The 15,295-nt window shown below is 56.3% G+C and overlaps 6 protein-coding genes across 6 annotated transcripts; 4 read left to right on the top strand and 2 right to left on the bottom strand.

The window, feature by feature from the left end:
• Window positions 1–43: 43 nt before the first annotated feature.
• BJ171DRAFT_120661 (uncharacterized protein) lies at window positions 44–1,216 on the bottom strand. Its single transcript, XM_053105553.1, has 3 exons — window positions 989–1,216; window positions 629–868; window positions 44–518 (listed from the first exon to the last, which is right to left on the bottom strand). The coding sequence occupies exons 1-3, from the start codon at window positions 1,178–1,180 to the stop codon at window positions 342–344; spliced, it is 609 nt and encodes a 202-aa protein (XP_052966278.1). The 5' UTR covers window positions 1,181–1,216; the 3' UTR covers window positions 44–341.
• BJ171DRAFT_120660 (clasp N terminal-domain-containing protein) lies at window positions 1,217–6,286 on the bottom strand. Its single transcript, XM_053105552.1, has 10 exons — window positions 6,082–6,286; window positions 5,826–5,902; window positions 5,221–5,589; window positions 4,890–5,032; window positions 4,449–4,713; window positions 4,176–4,370; window positions 3,567–4,027; window positions 2,144–3,407; window positions 1,624–1,969; window positions 1,217–1,407 (listed from the first exon to the last, which is right to left on the bottom strand). The coding sequence occupies exons 1-10, from the start codon at window positions 6,128–6,130 to the stop codon at window positions 1,310–1,312; spliced, it is 3,267 nt and encodes a 1,088-aa protein (XP_052966277.1). The 5' UTR covers window positions 6,131–6,286; the 3' UTR covers window positions 1,217–1,309.
• Window positions 6,287–6,484: 198 nt separating this feature from the next.
• Window positions 6,485–7,514, top strand: BJ171DRAFT_506517 (B-cell receptor-associated protein 31-like-domain-containing protein). The gene is made up of 3 exons (XM_053111132.1): window positions 6,485–6,606; window positions 6,719–6,900; window positions 7,038–7,514. The coding sequence occupies exons 1-3, from the start codon at window positions 6,509–6,511 to the stop codon at window positions 7,334–7,336; spliced, it is 579 nt and encodes a 192-aa protein (XP_052966276.1). The 5' UTR covers window positions 6,485–6,508; the 3' UTR covers window positions 7,337–7,514.
• Window positions 7,515–7,771: 257 nt separating this feature from the next.
• BJ171DRAFT_459553 (uncharacterized protein) lies at window positions 7,772–9,616 on the top strand. The gene is made up of 2 exons (XM_053108419.1): window positions 7,772–7,867; window positions 8,010–9,616. Exon 2 carries the CDS (start codon window positions 8,116–8,118, stop codon window positions 9,442–9,444), a length of 1,329 nt encoding a protein of 442 aa, XP_052966275.1. The 5' UTR covers window positions 7,772–7,867; window positions 8,010–8,115; the 3' UTR covers window positions 9,445–9,616.
• A 643-nt stretch (window positions 9,617–10,259) lies between these two features.
• Window positions 10,260–11,294, top strand: BJ171DRAFT_120611 (uncharacterized protein). Its single transcript, XM_053105551.1, has one exon. The coding sequence runs from the start codon at window positions 10,318–10,320 to the stop codon at window positions 10,969–10,971; it is 654 nt and encodes a 217-aa protein (XP_052966274.1). The 5' UTR covers window positions 10,260–10,317; the 3' UTR covers window positions 10,972–11,294.
• A 1,320-nt stretch (window positions 11,295–12,614) lies between these two features.
• BJ171DRAFT_120582 (uncharacterized protein) lies at window positions 12,615–15,185 on the top strand. Its single transcript, XM_053105550.1, has 5 exons — window positions 12,615–12,715; window positions 12,963–13,017; window positions 13,175–13,623; window positions 13,720–13,840; window positions 14,066–15,185. The coding sequence occupies exons 1-5, from the start codon at window positions 12,706–12,708 to the stop codon at window positions 15,069–15,071; spliced, it is 1,641 nt and encodes a 546-aa protein (XP_052966273.1). The 5' UTR covers window positions 12,615–12,705; the 3' UTR covers window positions 15,072–15,185.
• Window positions 15,186–15,295: the final 110 nt, after the last annotated feature.

Here is a 15,295-nt window from a genome sequence, read left to right as displayed (position 1 = left end):
TGTATTGCCACCTTCCGCCAGCGGCTCGAATCAAATCAGTTTCCTGGTTGTCGCTCTGCTTGAAGCGCAGAGCTTGCGGAGACTGCTGTTCAATACGCCTTTGTTTGAATACAGCCCCCGCCCCGTGGGCTTGCCGACCCCGGATGTTCGAACGCCCTGATGGCTGTGGCCAGAGACGAGTCGTTGTCGATGGTGTGCCAGTCGACGCACGATACATCGACATGATCACTGGACTCGGGGGGGGGGAGGGGTTGCTGATCGTGGTGTGTATTGGAGAGACGGCGAGTGAACCAGTAGCACCACCGGCACTGAGCGAAATCGAGGCAAGTCCTTCCCGCCAATCACACAGGCATGACCCTTTCTCGCTCAATGTATACCGAGAGGAGCTTGCGCTGAGCATCGGTCAGATCTTGGGTGTAGCTCCACAACGAGTTGCCAATCAGCCTCTCCAGCTCAACGAGGCAGATGATGGATGACTTTCGGATGAGCGAGTTTTGGCTTCCGGGGACATTCAAGCCCTGTTTGAAACGGTTACTGTAAGCGCTGGAATGTGTCCTCCCTATTCCACCACTAATCCCGGTTGCTTACTCGTGCGACTGTGCATCAAATCGCACGGTTCGTCACCAACCTTGATAGCCGAGATGGCGATTCGTCCGGTGAAGCCCTTCTCAGACAGCTCCTTGGCTGTATACTGTCTTAGCAGCGGACCCAAGAACTGCAGACACGAGCCGTTTGGAGACCCGTCGGGGCCCTCAGAGTTGATAGACGGCGCCCACTCTTCGAGGGCTTCGAGATATGCCGACATACACTCTCCCCTCTCCATCATCTTGCTCAGGGTTTCCATCGCGAGGTCGGCGCTTCCGGAGACCTGGAGACCACATCGATATCTCAGTCATGCACTCCTGAATCCGGACGATCAATAATGGGCCCCATCCTTTGATGCGACACACGCCCTGGGTGTGCAGCAGCCAGTTTGACATTATCCTACCTCGTCACTTTCGTCTTTTCTGCAAACCAGCAACTGGGTGAACAGCTGCTTCTTGTGGCCCGTAAAGCACTCGGGCTGGTTTATAAGGAGCTCATTGATAACCAACAGGCAGTTTTCTCGCTGCGCCTTGGGCTGAGATTCGGAACGAGCATCGGCGATCAGAATGGCGATATGACATTTGCTCTCTGTCATGATGTTGAGTTCCCCGAAGCAGTCTCGCTTGGTCTTACCAGTTTGAACATGCTCAGGGTTGACATAAGAATCGCCAGCGTTTCGGGGAACCATCTGGTCCAGAAAGCTGCCGAGGACTCCTGCTCGACATCATCGTCTCGGGTCCTCGTGGGATCCCTGATTCTGGTATCTCGTGATAGTTGGAAAAATCGCTTTGCAGTCTTCGAGTCGAGTTCGCCTTTGGTGATCTTTTGAAGCAGTCGACGAATGAGCACATGGCGGTCTTCGTATTCAGCGGATCGACGCATGATGGCTGGCAAGTTCGGTAGAGTCAGCCAAGTAAATATCGTTGCTCGCAGACGAGGAGGGGGAGTCGTGATACAGAGATGATCATAGGTGATGGTGATGGTAGTATTCCTCACGCATGCATTCATGACTCGAAACCGGGTGACATATGAGCTTACCTGCGCTGAAGAGGTCTCGCGGTGTTCGGATGGGGAGTGGTGGAGGCACAGACTCGATTCGAACAGCCGGTGTCAGATACTTTTCGACCGGTCCAACGCTCCCTAGCCGATTGGATACCAATCGTGCCCCCGATTCATCTTCACCAACGAGTCCGGCCGCCTCTGCCCTTCCCAAGTAAGATTCGTGGTCAGTCCTGGCAGGTGGGAGAAGCTTTGCTGCAGCAGGACGGGGTTCTGGCTGCCGATGTTTGGATGGCGCTGCCTGCACCACCAGGGCTTCGCTGATCTCGCTCATGGTCATATTTGTAGGCAAGGTTGTGTCCAGGAAGCCGTCTGGGAAGCTTTCCTGTGGGTTCACGGCCATCGAGTAGTGAGTGCGTGCGGTGGGCTTGCGGCTGGTGGGGGGATTCTAAAGCTCTAGCGCTGACAAGTATGATCATGCGATACGCAGAGGTACATTTCGCATCCTAATCTGATTGCACAAGAGAACCGGCAACTGTCTCTGGCGCGGAGAACTTGCCTCGCTGACTCCGTCGAGATCCCCTTCCAGTAGATTCAGGGCATCATCGGTAGTTGGGTGATTGATTGTCAGGTTCATATCTACATCGACATTCTCTGAGTGAAGACGTGAGGATATTTGGCCGCCCACAGTGACAACCAAGTTGGTTTGGCTGGTGTCTACTGCTTCGATAGCATATTGTATCGGCTGGACGTCATCGCTGTCTAAATCAAGCAACATTGGCTGATCCTTGGGGACCTGGATGGTTTGGGGCGCTGGCATCGGGCTTGGCGTTGGAAGGAGATCATAAGCTTCTACGAGCACCGAATCAAATGTTGTGATGGCCTTTGAGAATCCATCGGGGTTGCTGGACGCAATCTGCTTCAGCATCCTCGCAATTTGTCCCCTAACCAAGCTGTCAAGAGATCCGCCGGGCTGCTCGGAGGAAAACATGGGCACCAGCTTATTCAAGAACGTGCGGAGTGTTGCCGGCTTCTCAAAGGCACACCGGTGGGCCTCGGCGGGGAGGGACAGAAAATGGCCCGCCAACCAGGATATAACTTGCTCCTCGATCTTGGTGTATTCTCTAAAGCCCATCTTACGTCGATTGAGTCCCTCGATCGAGGGGCTCGAAAATAGGCGGCTGATGGATTCCAGGAATGCGGATGGGTCCAGTGCCTGGGCAATCCTTGACAAAGCCTGCTCGGCCTGTTCGCCGGTGCCTTCATTCGTCGCTGCCTTCGAGCGAACGTAGATTAGCGGGCCGACCAGCTGCTCGAGCGTTAGGACCTTGAGAGATATCAGTGTTTGGGACCACTGGGCCGAAAGGAAATGATTTTGGAAGCTGGCGTCGTTCTGTAGCGCTTCCAGAATCGCATCTGAGATCTTCCGCGCGAATGCAGGCTTTAGAGGCCGACTGCCAAGCAGCGTTTGTAAGTCCTGCAGTGCGTCGATTCTGGATGTCGCGCCGGCTTTAAGGAGCTCGTAGATCTGCGCTTCTTCAGCCATCTGGGGGGCTTTGGATCTTGAGGGTGTTTTGAGCTCGCTTTTGAGGCTCAGACTTGATGTTTTGCGCGCAAGACTCATTGGAAGAACAGATGTGCTCTGACTGCGTCGTGGCGTTGGGGCGACATCTCGTGGCTTGATTGAATCGCCGCTTTCGGAGACTACTGGAAGGGCCAGAGGCGTGGGCACACTGGCAGTTCGCAGAGATTCGAAAACACTGCCACCAGGCTTGTGCTTCTCAATGTTTTTCTTGATTTGTGCATCAAATGAATCCATCATGCTATAACAGAGCGGATTATGTCAAACGATCGCAGTAGTCGGGTTGCAGGCGATGTGAGGAGGGCGAGTCAAGATTTGGTGCTGTCGGGCACAGTATGGAAGAGAAAGCTGGAGGGTCACCGTAGGGATGCATCATAAGGTCAAGGTAGCTGCAACTCACCTTTCGGCTTTTTTCGGCCAAAAAGTCTTCAAAAGCAGCACACAGTCTCGTCCCAGCTCTCGGTTTGCTGCGGTTGGATCCTCGAGTCCTTTGCGAACACACTTTTCGACAATCTCAAGCCCGGACTTTTCCAAGATGAGACGATGCCCTTCTGACTGCGACATGAGCTCCAGCGAGGCTTTGATCAGCATCAACGCGCAGTTGCGCACGTTCATATTCTTGTCGGCCACAACGGCGCTACAGAGCTGCAGATTACGCGAATTGTAGCTGGTGTGCTGGAACAGAGCAGTCAGGGCCTTTGTGGATGCAGTGATGACAAGTTTCTTGGTCGTTGAGGTTACTTTGAAGGTAGCGGCGATGAGATCCTCGGCGATGGGATCGATAGCGGGGCCCAGACAGTTGGCCATATCCGATACCAGCACCAGGGTCGTCAGCTGCAAAGCCGTGCGGAGACTGACCAACTATAGATGCCAAAGCATCAGCAGCGGTCGCGTTGTCCTGTTAGCGTCATGCAAAGCTGGCGTTGTATCGGTGCTAACGTGGCATACGAGCAGGCTGGCTGAATCGCGATCATTATCGCCATGTCTAGTCAGACCGCCGGTGTCGTACCGTTCGGAGTATGGGCTCCAGTAGTAGCTTCATTTGCGGGAGAAACCCCTCCATGCGGACTGCATTTCCGCGACAAATGCTGCGCAGTCTTTGGAAGGCGTTGTCTCTGTTATTCCAATTGTGTTCCGTTTCGGCGCCTTGGAATGTCGATATTATTCCTGCAACTTCCGCTTCGAACTCGCGGAAGGTAGAGAACTGAATATGGACACAAGGCCTGTGGTTAGTCCAAGTTCCATGAGCTGGCCGCTAGTGGAGGCATACGGAGACACCCACATCGATGGCCTTGGGCTCGGGCGCACGTGTACCGCCTTTGATGCTCTTTTTAGCTTCGTTCGGATCCGAACCTGTCCCAACTGGCAGGCGGGAGGTCGGTCGTGGCGGAGCCAAGGTCGGCCGGGGTGTCGAGTCACGCCCGATACTCTCGGCTGTCGGCGGCGGCGAATCGACAAGCTCTGCCACGACCGTGTCGGCGATGCTTGCCCGTATCGATTTGAGCTCCTTCTTGATCCCAGCCTTGACGGCAGGATTTTGAGTTGATCTGCTCGGGTGGTTGGTTACAAGCGGTGTTACGCCTCGCAAATATAGCCGCGCTGCTCTTCGGTCTCTGGTCTCTTGCGGCCAGACATATTCTTGGAAGAACATCACTATTCGCGGATTTCAGGACAATGTCTGTCGATGCGAGTCAGTATGAGACCGAGCCTCAAGGTACTATACCTGTAGATCTTGAGGACAGTCTCCTTCGACACAGCTCGAACAGTCTCGCTTGAGTCCTCGAGCAACTTGATAAGTATGGGCAAATACTGCTTGAGTGGAAATTCCGGCAGTGTCTCGAATGACTGAGCAAGCCACAGAGCACTCTATCCAAAAGATCGCCCACAGTAATGAAAGTAGTCAGTATGGGTCCTTTGCTGGACCGGCGGCCGAGCTCCATGCCCATCTCACAGCACTGTCTGCATAGCATTGTCTGCATAGCATTGTCTGCATAGCATTGTCTGCATAGCATTGTCTGCACGAGTTGGACAAGATTCATCGATAGGCGTCGTACCGATTCTCGGACTCGAGGGATATCGGATCCTAGGCCGTTGGTTTTGATCTCCCGCTCAAAAGCCAGGGTTATTCCTGGGACCGACCCTCCCTCGACAGCAGAGAGGGAAAGAAGTGCGCCGTAATAGTCGACCAGACTCTGTATCAGCACATCTCGCATCTGCTGCTTGGCATCGGTCAGCTTCTTGATTAGGACTTGAAGAAGTGCTCCGGAAAACAGTCGCAGGTGCGCGCCCAAGCTTGGAGAAGCTCGCGATAGGCATCGAAGGAGTGGCGAAATGCACGCCAGCGCGGATCCCGAGAGCCGAGGCTGCAATGATCGGGAAGCCTTTGCAACAACGTCCAGAAGATCCTCATATCTCACAAAGAGCTGGCCCAAGGCGATCGGTTGTTTGGTTCACAATGCATTCAGGGTCGGATATTGATGATCCAAAGGATGAGTGCAAAGCGGTATGCGTGAGTGCAAGCGGCGGAAGCTTGGAGCAGGCGTTCATATGTTCAACCAAGGCACCGGTATCACGGGCCCTCAAGTGTGAGACAAGAGTGGGAGTCAAGGAACTCTGCAACAGCGATCCGTTCCCTTGCAGCGCATGCGAGATACTATACCTCTGTATCGCGAGTTTCGATATCCAACTGACTCCTGAGCTGCTCAAAGGCTTGAATCCTTGACTCTGAGGAGCCCTCTGATGTCGGGCCACAGACGACGCCAGAATGAGTAAATGGCGGTGACACCCAGGAAGAACGGATCGGAATGGACCCCAGTTTCCGGTTCGCCTGGGCGTTTATGCAAGCGATGCTGCTTCAGCAAAAGTCTTGCCAGGAACATTGTCACTCTAAATATAGAGGCAGATATGCGATCTACCGTTGTCAGCCGCAGCCAGGATGGCGGCTTCGATCGGATTGGAAGTCATTGCTGGCCCCGGATAGGGATATTGTTTGAGGTGTTGACGGGGCGCGGGCTGAGTCTGGCGCTGGGGCTTTGCTGATGGGAACCGAGCAGGACGAGCAGGACGAGCAGGGCGGGCAGGACGAGCAGGGCGAGCAGGGCGAACGGAATAGGCTGGACGGCCGGCTGCGGTGTGCGTTCCGCTCGTGCGCCCGCCTTCCAAAGATGGACATAGTGATGCCCACGTGGATTTCTACCACGTGGAAGACACGCGGAGCCGCGCCACCGGCCTTGGCGGTCGTGGCGGGGCCTTGGCGGGCGGGAGCCAGGGCTTGAAAAGGAGCAGCGAAAGCGACGGCGCCTCTCCCGCATCCTCGCTCGTGCCTCTTTGCAACTGCCAACCATGTCGCTCTTCAACCATCTGATATACTATGCTCTGATCTCAGAGATCGTTATTTTCATACTGCTGCTCGTGCCGCTCAACTTTGTGCCTCTTAAGACGTAAGTCTCGCACCTTCACCCGCATTCTGGTCCTTGTGGGTCGACTGCCAGCAGCAGATATCGACGGCGGTTTTGAAGCGCTGAGATGGATGCTGAATCTCTGCACCCACAGTCGCAAGTACATCTTCGAGACCGTCAGCCAGATCGTCCAACACGAATACATCGTTTGGGCAGGCCGCCTATTCCTCGTCATCGTCGGTGGTGTCTTTGTCGATACCATCAACCGCCTCTACCGGCTCGAGCACGATCACGCTCACAACCACGATCATTCTGCCCACGAACACAACGCTCTCGGTAGGGTTGTGTGCCAGAGCCGTGTGATCACGCAGAGCTGCCCAAGTGCTGCTGGTCCCTTGGCTCCTCGCTCGGACGGGTAACGTGCCTGGTGACTTCGGCTGACCCATGTTCCCTTTGGTGCTTCTCCAATGCAGCCCGCGAGGCCTATTACGATGAAAAAATCAAAAAGCTCTACAACCAGCGGAATATGTACATGAGCCTCTTCTCTCTCTTTATGGTTTTGGTTCTCTATCGCCGACTCAAGGATATCTACGAGCATATCCTCAACCAGCAGCGCATTCGAGCCCTCACCGACGCCGCCAAAGCCGCAGAATCGACTCAAGGCTCCAGCGCCACCACCTCCTCCAATTTGAAAGACATTCCGTTGACCGAGCGCGTCGAGTCATCCACCGCGGCCGAGTCCAGTGGCCTGCGAAAGCGGACGGCCAGCTAACGGTTGCAACTTGCTCACAAGCACAATGGACTTGCCTATCGCTCCGCACTCGTGAGGCAGCGATATGGGATGACGGTGGAGTCTCTCGTGGCTCATCTTATCCCTGTGCTGCCTTGGCTCTGAGCTGGGTGTCTCCGATGCATTGTGCATCGTGTCAATAAACAGTTTACGATTTCGATATGAGATATGGGAGGGTCGGTTGACTCTGGTTCGCCGTTTGGAGCATCGGTCGTCGACTCGACACGAGCTGCGGCCGATATCCCATCGGCCAGGCCTATCGCAGCAGTGCGGGCGCCGACCGCCATCGTTCAGCCAGGCACTCGATCAATTTCTTCCCACCCGCACGGATGCTGTGTCCCGTTTCTGGGCGTGAAGGGGGCTGGGTCTTGGGCGTGGTGCCGACCCTAGCAGGCGCGGTCTCCAAACGTGACTTTCATATGACCGAAGAGCTTCGGGTTGGGCTGGCCTCACCTCCCTGAGCTCGAGCGCCTGCCTGTCGTCCACCATCTGTCCGCTGCTCCTGGTCGTTTGGTGAGTCCCCTCCCCCTTGCTCTTGCGATAGCGTTCTATCATGACACAGCGCGATCGCAGTTGCGTGTGGTACCGAGCATCATTTGGTTGACCGCCGCTGAGTGTTGCTGACTGTCTGACCGCCCCGTCGTTTGGCCCTCAGGCCTGCGGTCGTTTGCCTTCCGCGAGCTGTTTCATCGCCGTGCCCCAAAGCCACCCTCCAAGAGCGAACCTCTTTTGAACCTTACGGGACCCTTTGCACCGAAGCCATGTCCATCAGCAGCATTGATGATCTTTTGGCCCATCTGCAGTCGTTCCAAGGCTGGCAGGACACCCCGACCATTATCCAGACGATGAAGGCAGCCCCCCACTCGATCCTTTTGCAGCAGCTATCAAATCGCTCTGACCCGCTCAGTGTCCTCGACCCAGCCACGCAGTCGATCGTCTACTACTTTATATTGATGGCAAGACTGACCCATGGCACGCCGCAGCGTCCCCCGAACTTGATCCCCTTCGTGATCAAGTTTCTGTCCTCGGCCAGCCCCAGCATCATCAACCAAATCTCCGGGGACTTGCCGCGCTTTACGCAGATACTGACCCAGTATCTGGGCCAAATCCCGCTCCCTATAGTCGCGGTGGAGGTCCTGAGCAAAGCCATCGGGCTATGGGGGCGACCCGGCTCTCTGACTCCGCTCCACCCGCACTTTGCAAAGTTCTGCCTCCTGGCCAAGACCTACCACCGAGCTCTGCCGATCCTCAACACCGAGATCACCGAGGTCGATCCCAAGGTCTATGGAGCCAGTATCCAAGACTACCTGCTCTACCACTACTACGGCGGTATCTTGCTCATAGGGTGCGAGGACTATGAGCGCGCTGCACGCTTCTTTGAGATGGTTGTCTCTGCACCGGCCTTGGCGGTATCGGCCATCCAGCTGGAGGCTTACCAGAAATGGGTGTTTGCAGCGCTATTGCGCTCGGGCCGCCTGCCTACTCTGCCAAAGTACACCTCCATCGCTGTCAGCCGGGCCATCCGAAATATGTGCACAGGCTACATCGAGTTCGGCACGGCTTACGAAAGCCTAAATGCTGCACGGATCGAGATCGAGTTTTCCAAGGCCCAAGACATCTTCGCCAAGCACAACAACCTGGGTCTGGCTAAGCTCTGTGTCGCTGCTCTGACCGGCAAGGCAATCCAGCAGCTGACCGATACGTACCTGACGCTGTCGCTCGAAGATATCTCCAAGTCTGTTGGACTCGGGTGGAGCGACAGCTCCTCGGATCCAGGTGCAGCCGAGCACTTCCTCCTGCGTATGATCGAAGACGGCGAGATCTTTGCGGCAATCAGTCACGCCGACGGCGGGATGGTATCGTTCCAGGACTCGCCCGAGACATACGATACAGCCGAAACGATGGACAATCTACACCGCAACATCTCGGAGATCGATGTTCTGAACCAGGTTCTCTCACGGCTGGAGCGTGACATTGTCTTGTCTCGGGAGTATGTCAACAAGACCATCCAAGGAGAGCGGGCGGGCAGCGTCTCTGTGCCTGCCGATGACGACTTTGACGGGCGCGAAGATTCCGTGCGCTCGTTTTGATCGACCCTCGGGACGGCCTGGACTGATGAACCTTCAGCGTCCGCACGATACAGTGGGTGGGGAGGGGTGTGGAGCCGTTCGGGCCCCGACACCCGGGCTCTGGATCTTGAATATACTCGATAAGCCCCCGAACGGGACACTGTCGCTGACCGGTTGGGCACAGGCTCCATGACGCCCGAGCATTGCAGAGCGAATCTGGGTCTGGTCTGGTCCGGGCAACTGGATCCGCGCGGCCGATTGGGACACAATGCCCTCACGGGCCACACGATCAACATCCCAGCAAGCACCGTGCTTGCTTGCTTTCTCCTGGCGGATGTGTGATGCACAACCTTCTGCAGCATGTTCCTGTTGCCGGATCACCACCCCCCACAGCACGACTCATTGCTGCTCACTGTTTGTCCCTCGCCGGCCCCGCCAACGCGGCGCGGTTTCGAGCACATTCCCCCGCGCCCGGCGGAAAAATGCTGCCGTGGCGTCCGTCTCGGGGAAACACCCCGCCCTCGTAAATACCGCCTCGCCGCCGCGGTTCGTCCGCGGTCGCTGTTGTTGCTCTCTCTTGGTCGAGCTTTTTCCACTTCCTTGATGGCTCGGCGGCTCTGGCTCTTTGGCTCCCAGCGAGCTTTCCCTCCAATCCGCCGATATAGCGCTGCTTGCGGCATTCCCGCTATCATTTCCGGTTACCACAGCTTCCCCGCAAATTTTTCAACCCATAACATATTGCCCCCGCACCCAACCCCTCCCACGATTCTGACCCCGCTCCTTCCCACTATTTATTCCACCCTGACATATCCCTTCGGCCTGGCCGCCAGGTAGGCTCCTCGGACGCTACTTTATGATCTCGTTGCAGGGAAGGAGGGGGGGGACCGAGGCGGTATGCCCCGCTTTGCGTTTTTCCTGCTGGTGCAGCACCCAGGCTCTGTTGCTGCTGCGGCGGCGGATCAGCCAGCTGTTGGCAGGCGCGAGGATATGTTCACCGTTTCTCCAAGGGTCTGGATTGGCTTTGCCTGTCCCGAGAGCGGCTCGGATGCACCCCGGCAGGGAGCTCCTTGCGCCGAGTGCCTCCTGGCCTGGGTTCTCTCCTGCCGGAGTTTCCTCATGCCTGTTTGGCTCGGCTGTCCTTCTGGGAATCACATCTTTTTTTTTCCGCTTTCTCACTCCTCCCGGGCGGTATTGCGTTGGTGCTGGTGCTGGTGCTGGTGCTGGCGCCGGGCGAGACGCTGCACCATCCACCTCCACTGCCGTTGGTCGCTGAGTTGCCTCTCGCTCTTGCCCTCCAGTGCCGTCTGTTCTATGCACTCCGACCACCAGCGACCGAGCCTGGGGTTACTCGGCTCGCTTGCTCGGCTTTGTCGGGCTCGCCAGCTCGTCTTGCTCGGCGCGGTACTCACGGATCTCCCTCTCGTCCCTCTCGCCGCCTTCCGCCGGGCTTCTGCACAATTTGCCGCGGCCGCTCGGATCTGCAACGTCGTATACGGAAGATTTAATAATCGTTTCATTACTCCGAGTCTCTCGAAATTAAATCAATAAGATCCGCCGCCGCCATGTCAAGCCCTCTGTCGTCTGTGGCCCTTCCCTCGTCGCCCTCGGCTCGCCCTGTTGCTGCCGAGCTCACCGCATCTCCGGCCGCACCAGCGGCGGCTCCGGCCTCTCTGCCAACATCATCAGCAGCTACACCGTCGTCACCACTGCTACCACCGCCAGCTCCCGTGGCAGTATCGCTCGATAATCCCGCCTTTACTGCATCGTCCGTGTCGTCTGCATCCAGCCCCATGCCTCCGACCGATCGGTCAACCGGCATATCGCCACAGCACCTCGCCCCACCATCAGCGACCTCCTCGCAGTCCAGGGCCGAGGCGGGCACCTCCGAGATGTCCGAGCCCACCAAGGTGAGCCCTTCCATCGAAGAGTTGGCAATTCGGTTTGATCCCGCAACATTGCCGGCCGACCGGGATGGCTGCTGCCGGGGCCGTGTGCTGGTGATGGCCCACCGGTCCACCGGTCCACCGGCCTCCAAGAAGAGCACAGCACCGCTCCCCGCTGGCTTAATTTGGAGCCTTGTGGGTGGTGCTTGGCCGCACGCGACGGAGCCCAGCATCTGGTTGCGGTGGCTGGCCATTGGGTGCCGTGTGGACGAATGGGCCGGCTCCGATCGGATCCAGGCTCAGGGTTTGCGGGGTCGTCTCCACCCTCACCCAACGATCTCTGACTGGTTCTATCTTGTGGCGGGTTTCTGTTTCGGCCGTCCACTATCATCTCCGTCTTTATTTCGCATCGGCGTCTGCGCTGTGTACGGCGCCCCCACAATAACGCAACAATACAACAACCCGACAATACAACAACGCAACAATACGCCAATGCCGATACAACTCGACGGCGGACATTTTCTCAGGTGCGCAAGCGCCAAACTCAGTCGTGCGACCGATGCAAGCTCAAGAAGAGACGATGTGATGGCAACCACCCTTGCAACAACTGCCTCAACGCCGGAGCTAACTGCACCATGGACATCGAGCCCAAGAAGCGTGGCCCCAAAGCTTTCCACGACTCTTTTTTGTGGCCGAAGCGCAAGCGTCAGGCCAAAGGCCCAGCGTCATCCGGCAGCCTTTCCGCACACTCGCAGCATCCGTCCGACTCAGTCGAGGACAATCTTTCGCCTCGCGGGCTTGTAGCCCAGCCTCATGGTGGCGCCACCACCCGCCAGAGGTCTGCAACATACGAGCAAGAGCCAAGCAGCGTCATGCAAATATCCTCTCTGTTCAACCCGTCTTTGTCTGTCAACTCATTCCCTTATGGAAACGCTGACGCCCAACTCGACGCAGTGTCGGTCGACGACATGCGTGCAGAACGACTCGGAGGCGCTCTTTCGGCTGGGGCGAGCGCCGCCCGACCTCCTCGCGGCTACTCCGCCTCTGCCAAACCCGTTGGACCTGATCCGCGATATTACGCCCTTTCTGCCCAAAGGTCAGCATCGATTGACGGAACTGGAGACCACAGGTACTTGCACGCTCCACCAATGCATCAAATGGGAAGGGGTGTTGCAACGCCTGAAGGGGGTTCCTATCGCCTGTTAGGGTCTGTTTTGTTGAGGACGATAGCCGATTTGCTGTGAGCACGTCGATATCCCTTACTGCATCAGCGCCTCCGTCACCTCCATCGGCTTCACGATGATCGCTCTTCCTCACTCTGTGCGAATAACCTTGTCTCAGGGGGCCCAGTGCGCTCCTTGATCCATCAACTCGACTGAGGAGAGACCTATCGCGGGACATGGTTTCAGGTATGGACGCTCTTTAAGCAGAGCAGCGACGGGTGACTGCCCCCCCCAATCCACTTCCTACCGATGCAACCGACAGATCCCACCTCCTCGCCTTTCCATATTTGCTCTCTGGACGACAGCTCCTCCTGGGTCCGCTTTGCCGCGAGCAGATCAAAACATCATTCTGACTCATTCTCACTGTCCTTTGTCTTCCTCCTTGTTTCCATTGCGACCCACGATGCTGACATAAACGAATGGTTGCTCCAAGACCATCGCTCGACCCACAATGGTACTGCTGGAAACGGCGCCGATCAACGATCAATGTAGGTCGCCTATCGCGTAGCCGACTTGCATAAAAATACAATCTCGTCGAGGGATTGGTGATGCATCGTCGGGGCGAAGGGTTTTGTGGCGACTGTTACCAAGACATCGGTGACTGCACTTTCTAACCCGTTGTCGCTTGTCATTATGCGTTGCAAGGCTGTTTCCGCCCACCGTCGAGGACATGATCCAACTTCCATCGCAGAAGCACAAACACAGCAGCGCAATCGATCTGCCAAAGCTGCCCTGCGAGTTCTTTTTGCACCTAATCAACTGTTTTTTCACCTATTTCCACCCGACACTTCCTATCATCGAGGAAACATCCTTTTTCGCTGACCTGATCCCGGTGAACGTCCACCACCCAGTTTTGCTCAATGCCATTTATTCGATCGGATGTCTTTTTTCGCGCCATCCTCTATTGTTCCAGCCGCCTCTGAGTTCTCCCGAGGATGCCAGCCACTTGTTTGCCCTGCGAGCGTACGACCAGATTCACCAATCTGAAGCTAAAAGTCTGCGCAGCTTCCACATCGCCGTCTGCACCGGATCGATACTCCTGTCCATAGTCAGCTACGGAAACGGCAACGTCGCCCGCATGGGGGCGATCGTCGGTAAGGGCGCATGTGATCCCCTCTTTCCTGGCCTTCATCCGGCGTTCGCTGAGGAACATCAAATTTACCGAGCTTGGTCCTGGTTGTATATTCCAGGCTCGGCCTGTCAAATCATTCAGCGCTTCGGCTACCCTGACAAAGGCGTATTTGAAGATTTGCCTTCCGTGATGGGCCATACGCTTCCGTCCGTGTTTGCATCCAAAAGAGCACTGAAAAGGTATGCTGGGTAGATGGATGCATAGTAGACTACATACGGCCGCTGCCTTTGATGTTGCATCCATAAGCCCTTTCACCGTCTGTGCAGCGTTTGGCGCTCAAAGCCACTAGATGATAGGATCTAAGCGTACCGCCATGGTCTGGTCGGGACCTCTCCACCGTAACTTGCAAACCCATCGGTTTGCAACGATTTTGCTGACCTTTCGTTCGGCTGTGGTTGCTTTAGGACCTGGTGGGGCTGTCTGCTTTCAGACTCGTTCTCGAGCATCGGTGGCGGAACATCACTGTTGCTGAACGAGGCCGAGTGCATCGATATTATTCGCAACGCAGATCATATCCAGAGTGGCCGTGACGAACGTACCGATCATTTCCAAATGGAGGAAGCCTGGCTGCTTTTGCGAGATTATCCCGCCAACACCGTCTTCAACGATACCACGCCTCGAGCCATGGAAGGTAGTCAGGCAGATCATTTGTACACCCCGGTCGACGGGGCCCTCCATCTGGTCCAGCTCAACGCCATCTTGCGCCTGATCATCAGGCATAACACCAATCGGACTCCCGAAGAAATCACTCCGCAAACCGCAAATCCCACGATCTTCAACCTGCACCAGATTATATCGCAGAAACCAAGCCTCGACGCGCTGCACAAGCTGCTGGTTTCATGGTGTGAGAATTTGCCGGCCGATTTCCAGTTTTTTGAAAGCCTGGACTACTTCACGCCTGCCCAGAAGCCCCTCTCAAGCCTTTGTGTCAACGCCCACATTACTTTTTTTGCTGCGCTCGTCCTGCTGCACCACGGCGAAAGGGCCAAGCGTGAGCGCGGAAACACTGGAGCAGAGAGGCTCTTTGCTCTCTCGTCAGCCAAGACAATGACGTCGGGCGAAATATGCCTGCATGCTTACCGTGCGCACTGCCACATCCTTCAACGAGTCTTTCAAGGGCAGCCCCCCTCGTTCCTGACGATTGCTCCAATCGAGTTGTGCTCATCCCCAACGAGTGCTCTGTTCCTGGCCCTGACGCCGATCGTGCTCCTCCAAGACCAACAGTTTTCCCGGATCCTGCTCAGCCCAGATGCGAAAAAGACCGGGATCGACGACATTGGCAAGTGGATTCTTCCGGCCCTCGACAGCATCGGCCACGTGTGGAAATGCGCTTCGAGCTACGCGGCCAATCTCCGCAGACGGATTGTATTTATGAAAGCACAAATGGCAAGCTCCGGAGCGAATGCCTAGTCGCTCGGCGGAGGTGCACTCTCCCTGGTAATCGGCACGGGTTACATTGACCAGGTCGTGGCTTCTGGCGGAGAGTATGTTGTTTTCGATCAGTATCGGTATTCTCCTGCTCTTTCGCATGCTTGCCCTACGTTATCCTGCCTATGTTTGATCTTCTCGCGTGTACATACGCTGCATTCAGTGCAATAAAACAATCGAGACACCCAGATCTCCGATCACAGCGA

The sequence above is a fragment of the Polychytrium aggregatum genome (genome assembly GCF_025602895.1).
Source record: "Polychytrium aggregatum strain JEL109 chromosome Unknown BJ171scaffold_20, whole genome shotgun sequence".
Classification (NCBI taxonomy): Eukaryota; Fungi; Chytridiomycota; class Chytridiomycetes; order Polychytriales; genus Polychytrium; species Polychytrium aggregatum.
The sequence above is the reverse complement of the archived record's forward strand: the minus strand, read 5'-3'. Positions and strand labels throughout refer to the sequence as shown.

Bases quoted from the DNA above. Each gene is read 5' to 3' on its own strand.
- BJ171DRAFT_459553 (XM_053108419.1), top strand. From the start codon at position 8,116: ATGTCCATCAGCAGCATTGATGATCTTTTGGCCCATCTGCAGTCGTTC.
- BJ171DRAFT_120582 (XM_053105550.1), top strand. The intron at 13,624-13,719 runs GTAAGGGCGCAT...TGTATATTCCAG, and splicing joins CCGCATGGGGGCGATCGTCG to GCTCGGCCTGTCAAATCATT. The intron at 13,841-14,065 runs GTATGCTGGGTA...TGGTTGCTTTAG, and splicing joins TCCAAAAGAGCACTGAAAAG to GACCTGGTGGGGCTGTCTGC.
- BJ171DRAFT_506517 (XM_053111132.1), top strand. From the start codon at position 6,509: ATGTCGCTCTTCAACCATCTGATATACTATGCTCTGATCTCAGAGATC. The intron at 6,607-6,718 runs GTAAGTCTCGCA...CTGCACCCACAG, and splicing joins AACTTTGTGCCTCTTAAGAC to TCGCAAGTACATCTTCGAGA. The intron at 6,901-7,037 runs GTAGGGTTGTGT...TCTCCAATGCAG, and splicing joins CCACGAACACAACGCTCTCG to CCCGCGAGGCCTATTACGAT.
- BJ171DRAFT_120660 (XM_053105552.1), bottom strand. From the start codon at position 6,130: ATGACTTCCAATCCGATCGAAGCCGCCATCCTGGCTGCGGCTGACAAC. The intron at 3,408-3,566 runs GTGAGTTGCAGC...GCTCTGTTATAG, and splicing joins TGGCCGAAAAAAGCCGAAAG to CATGATGGATTCATTTGATG. The intron at 1,970-2,143 runs GCAAGTTCTCCG...GTGAACCCACAG, and splicing joins ATCTCGACGGAGTCAGCGAG to GAAAGCTTCCCAGACGGCTT.
- BJ171DRAFT_120661 (XM_053105553.1), bottom strand. From the start codon at position 1,180: ATGACAGAGAGCAAATGTCATATCGCCATTCTGATCGCCGATGCTCGT. The intron at 869-988 runs GTAGGATAATGT...TGTGGTCTCCAG, and splicing joins GAAAAGACGAAAGTGACGAG to GTCTCCGGAAGCGCCGACCT. The intron at 519-628 runs GTTGGTGACGAA...CGTTTCAAACAG, and splicing joins TCGCCATCTCGGCTATCAAG to GGCTTGAATGTCCCCGGAAG.
- BJ171DRAFT_120611 (XM_053105551.1), top strand. From the start codon at position 10,318: ATGCCCCGCTTTGCGTTTTTCCTGCTGGTGCAGCACCCAGGCTCTGTT.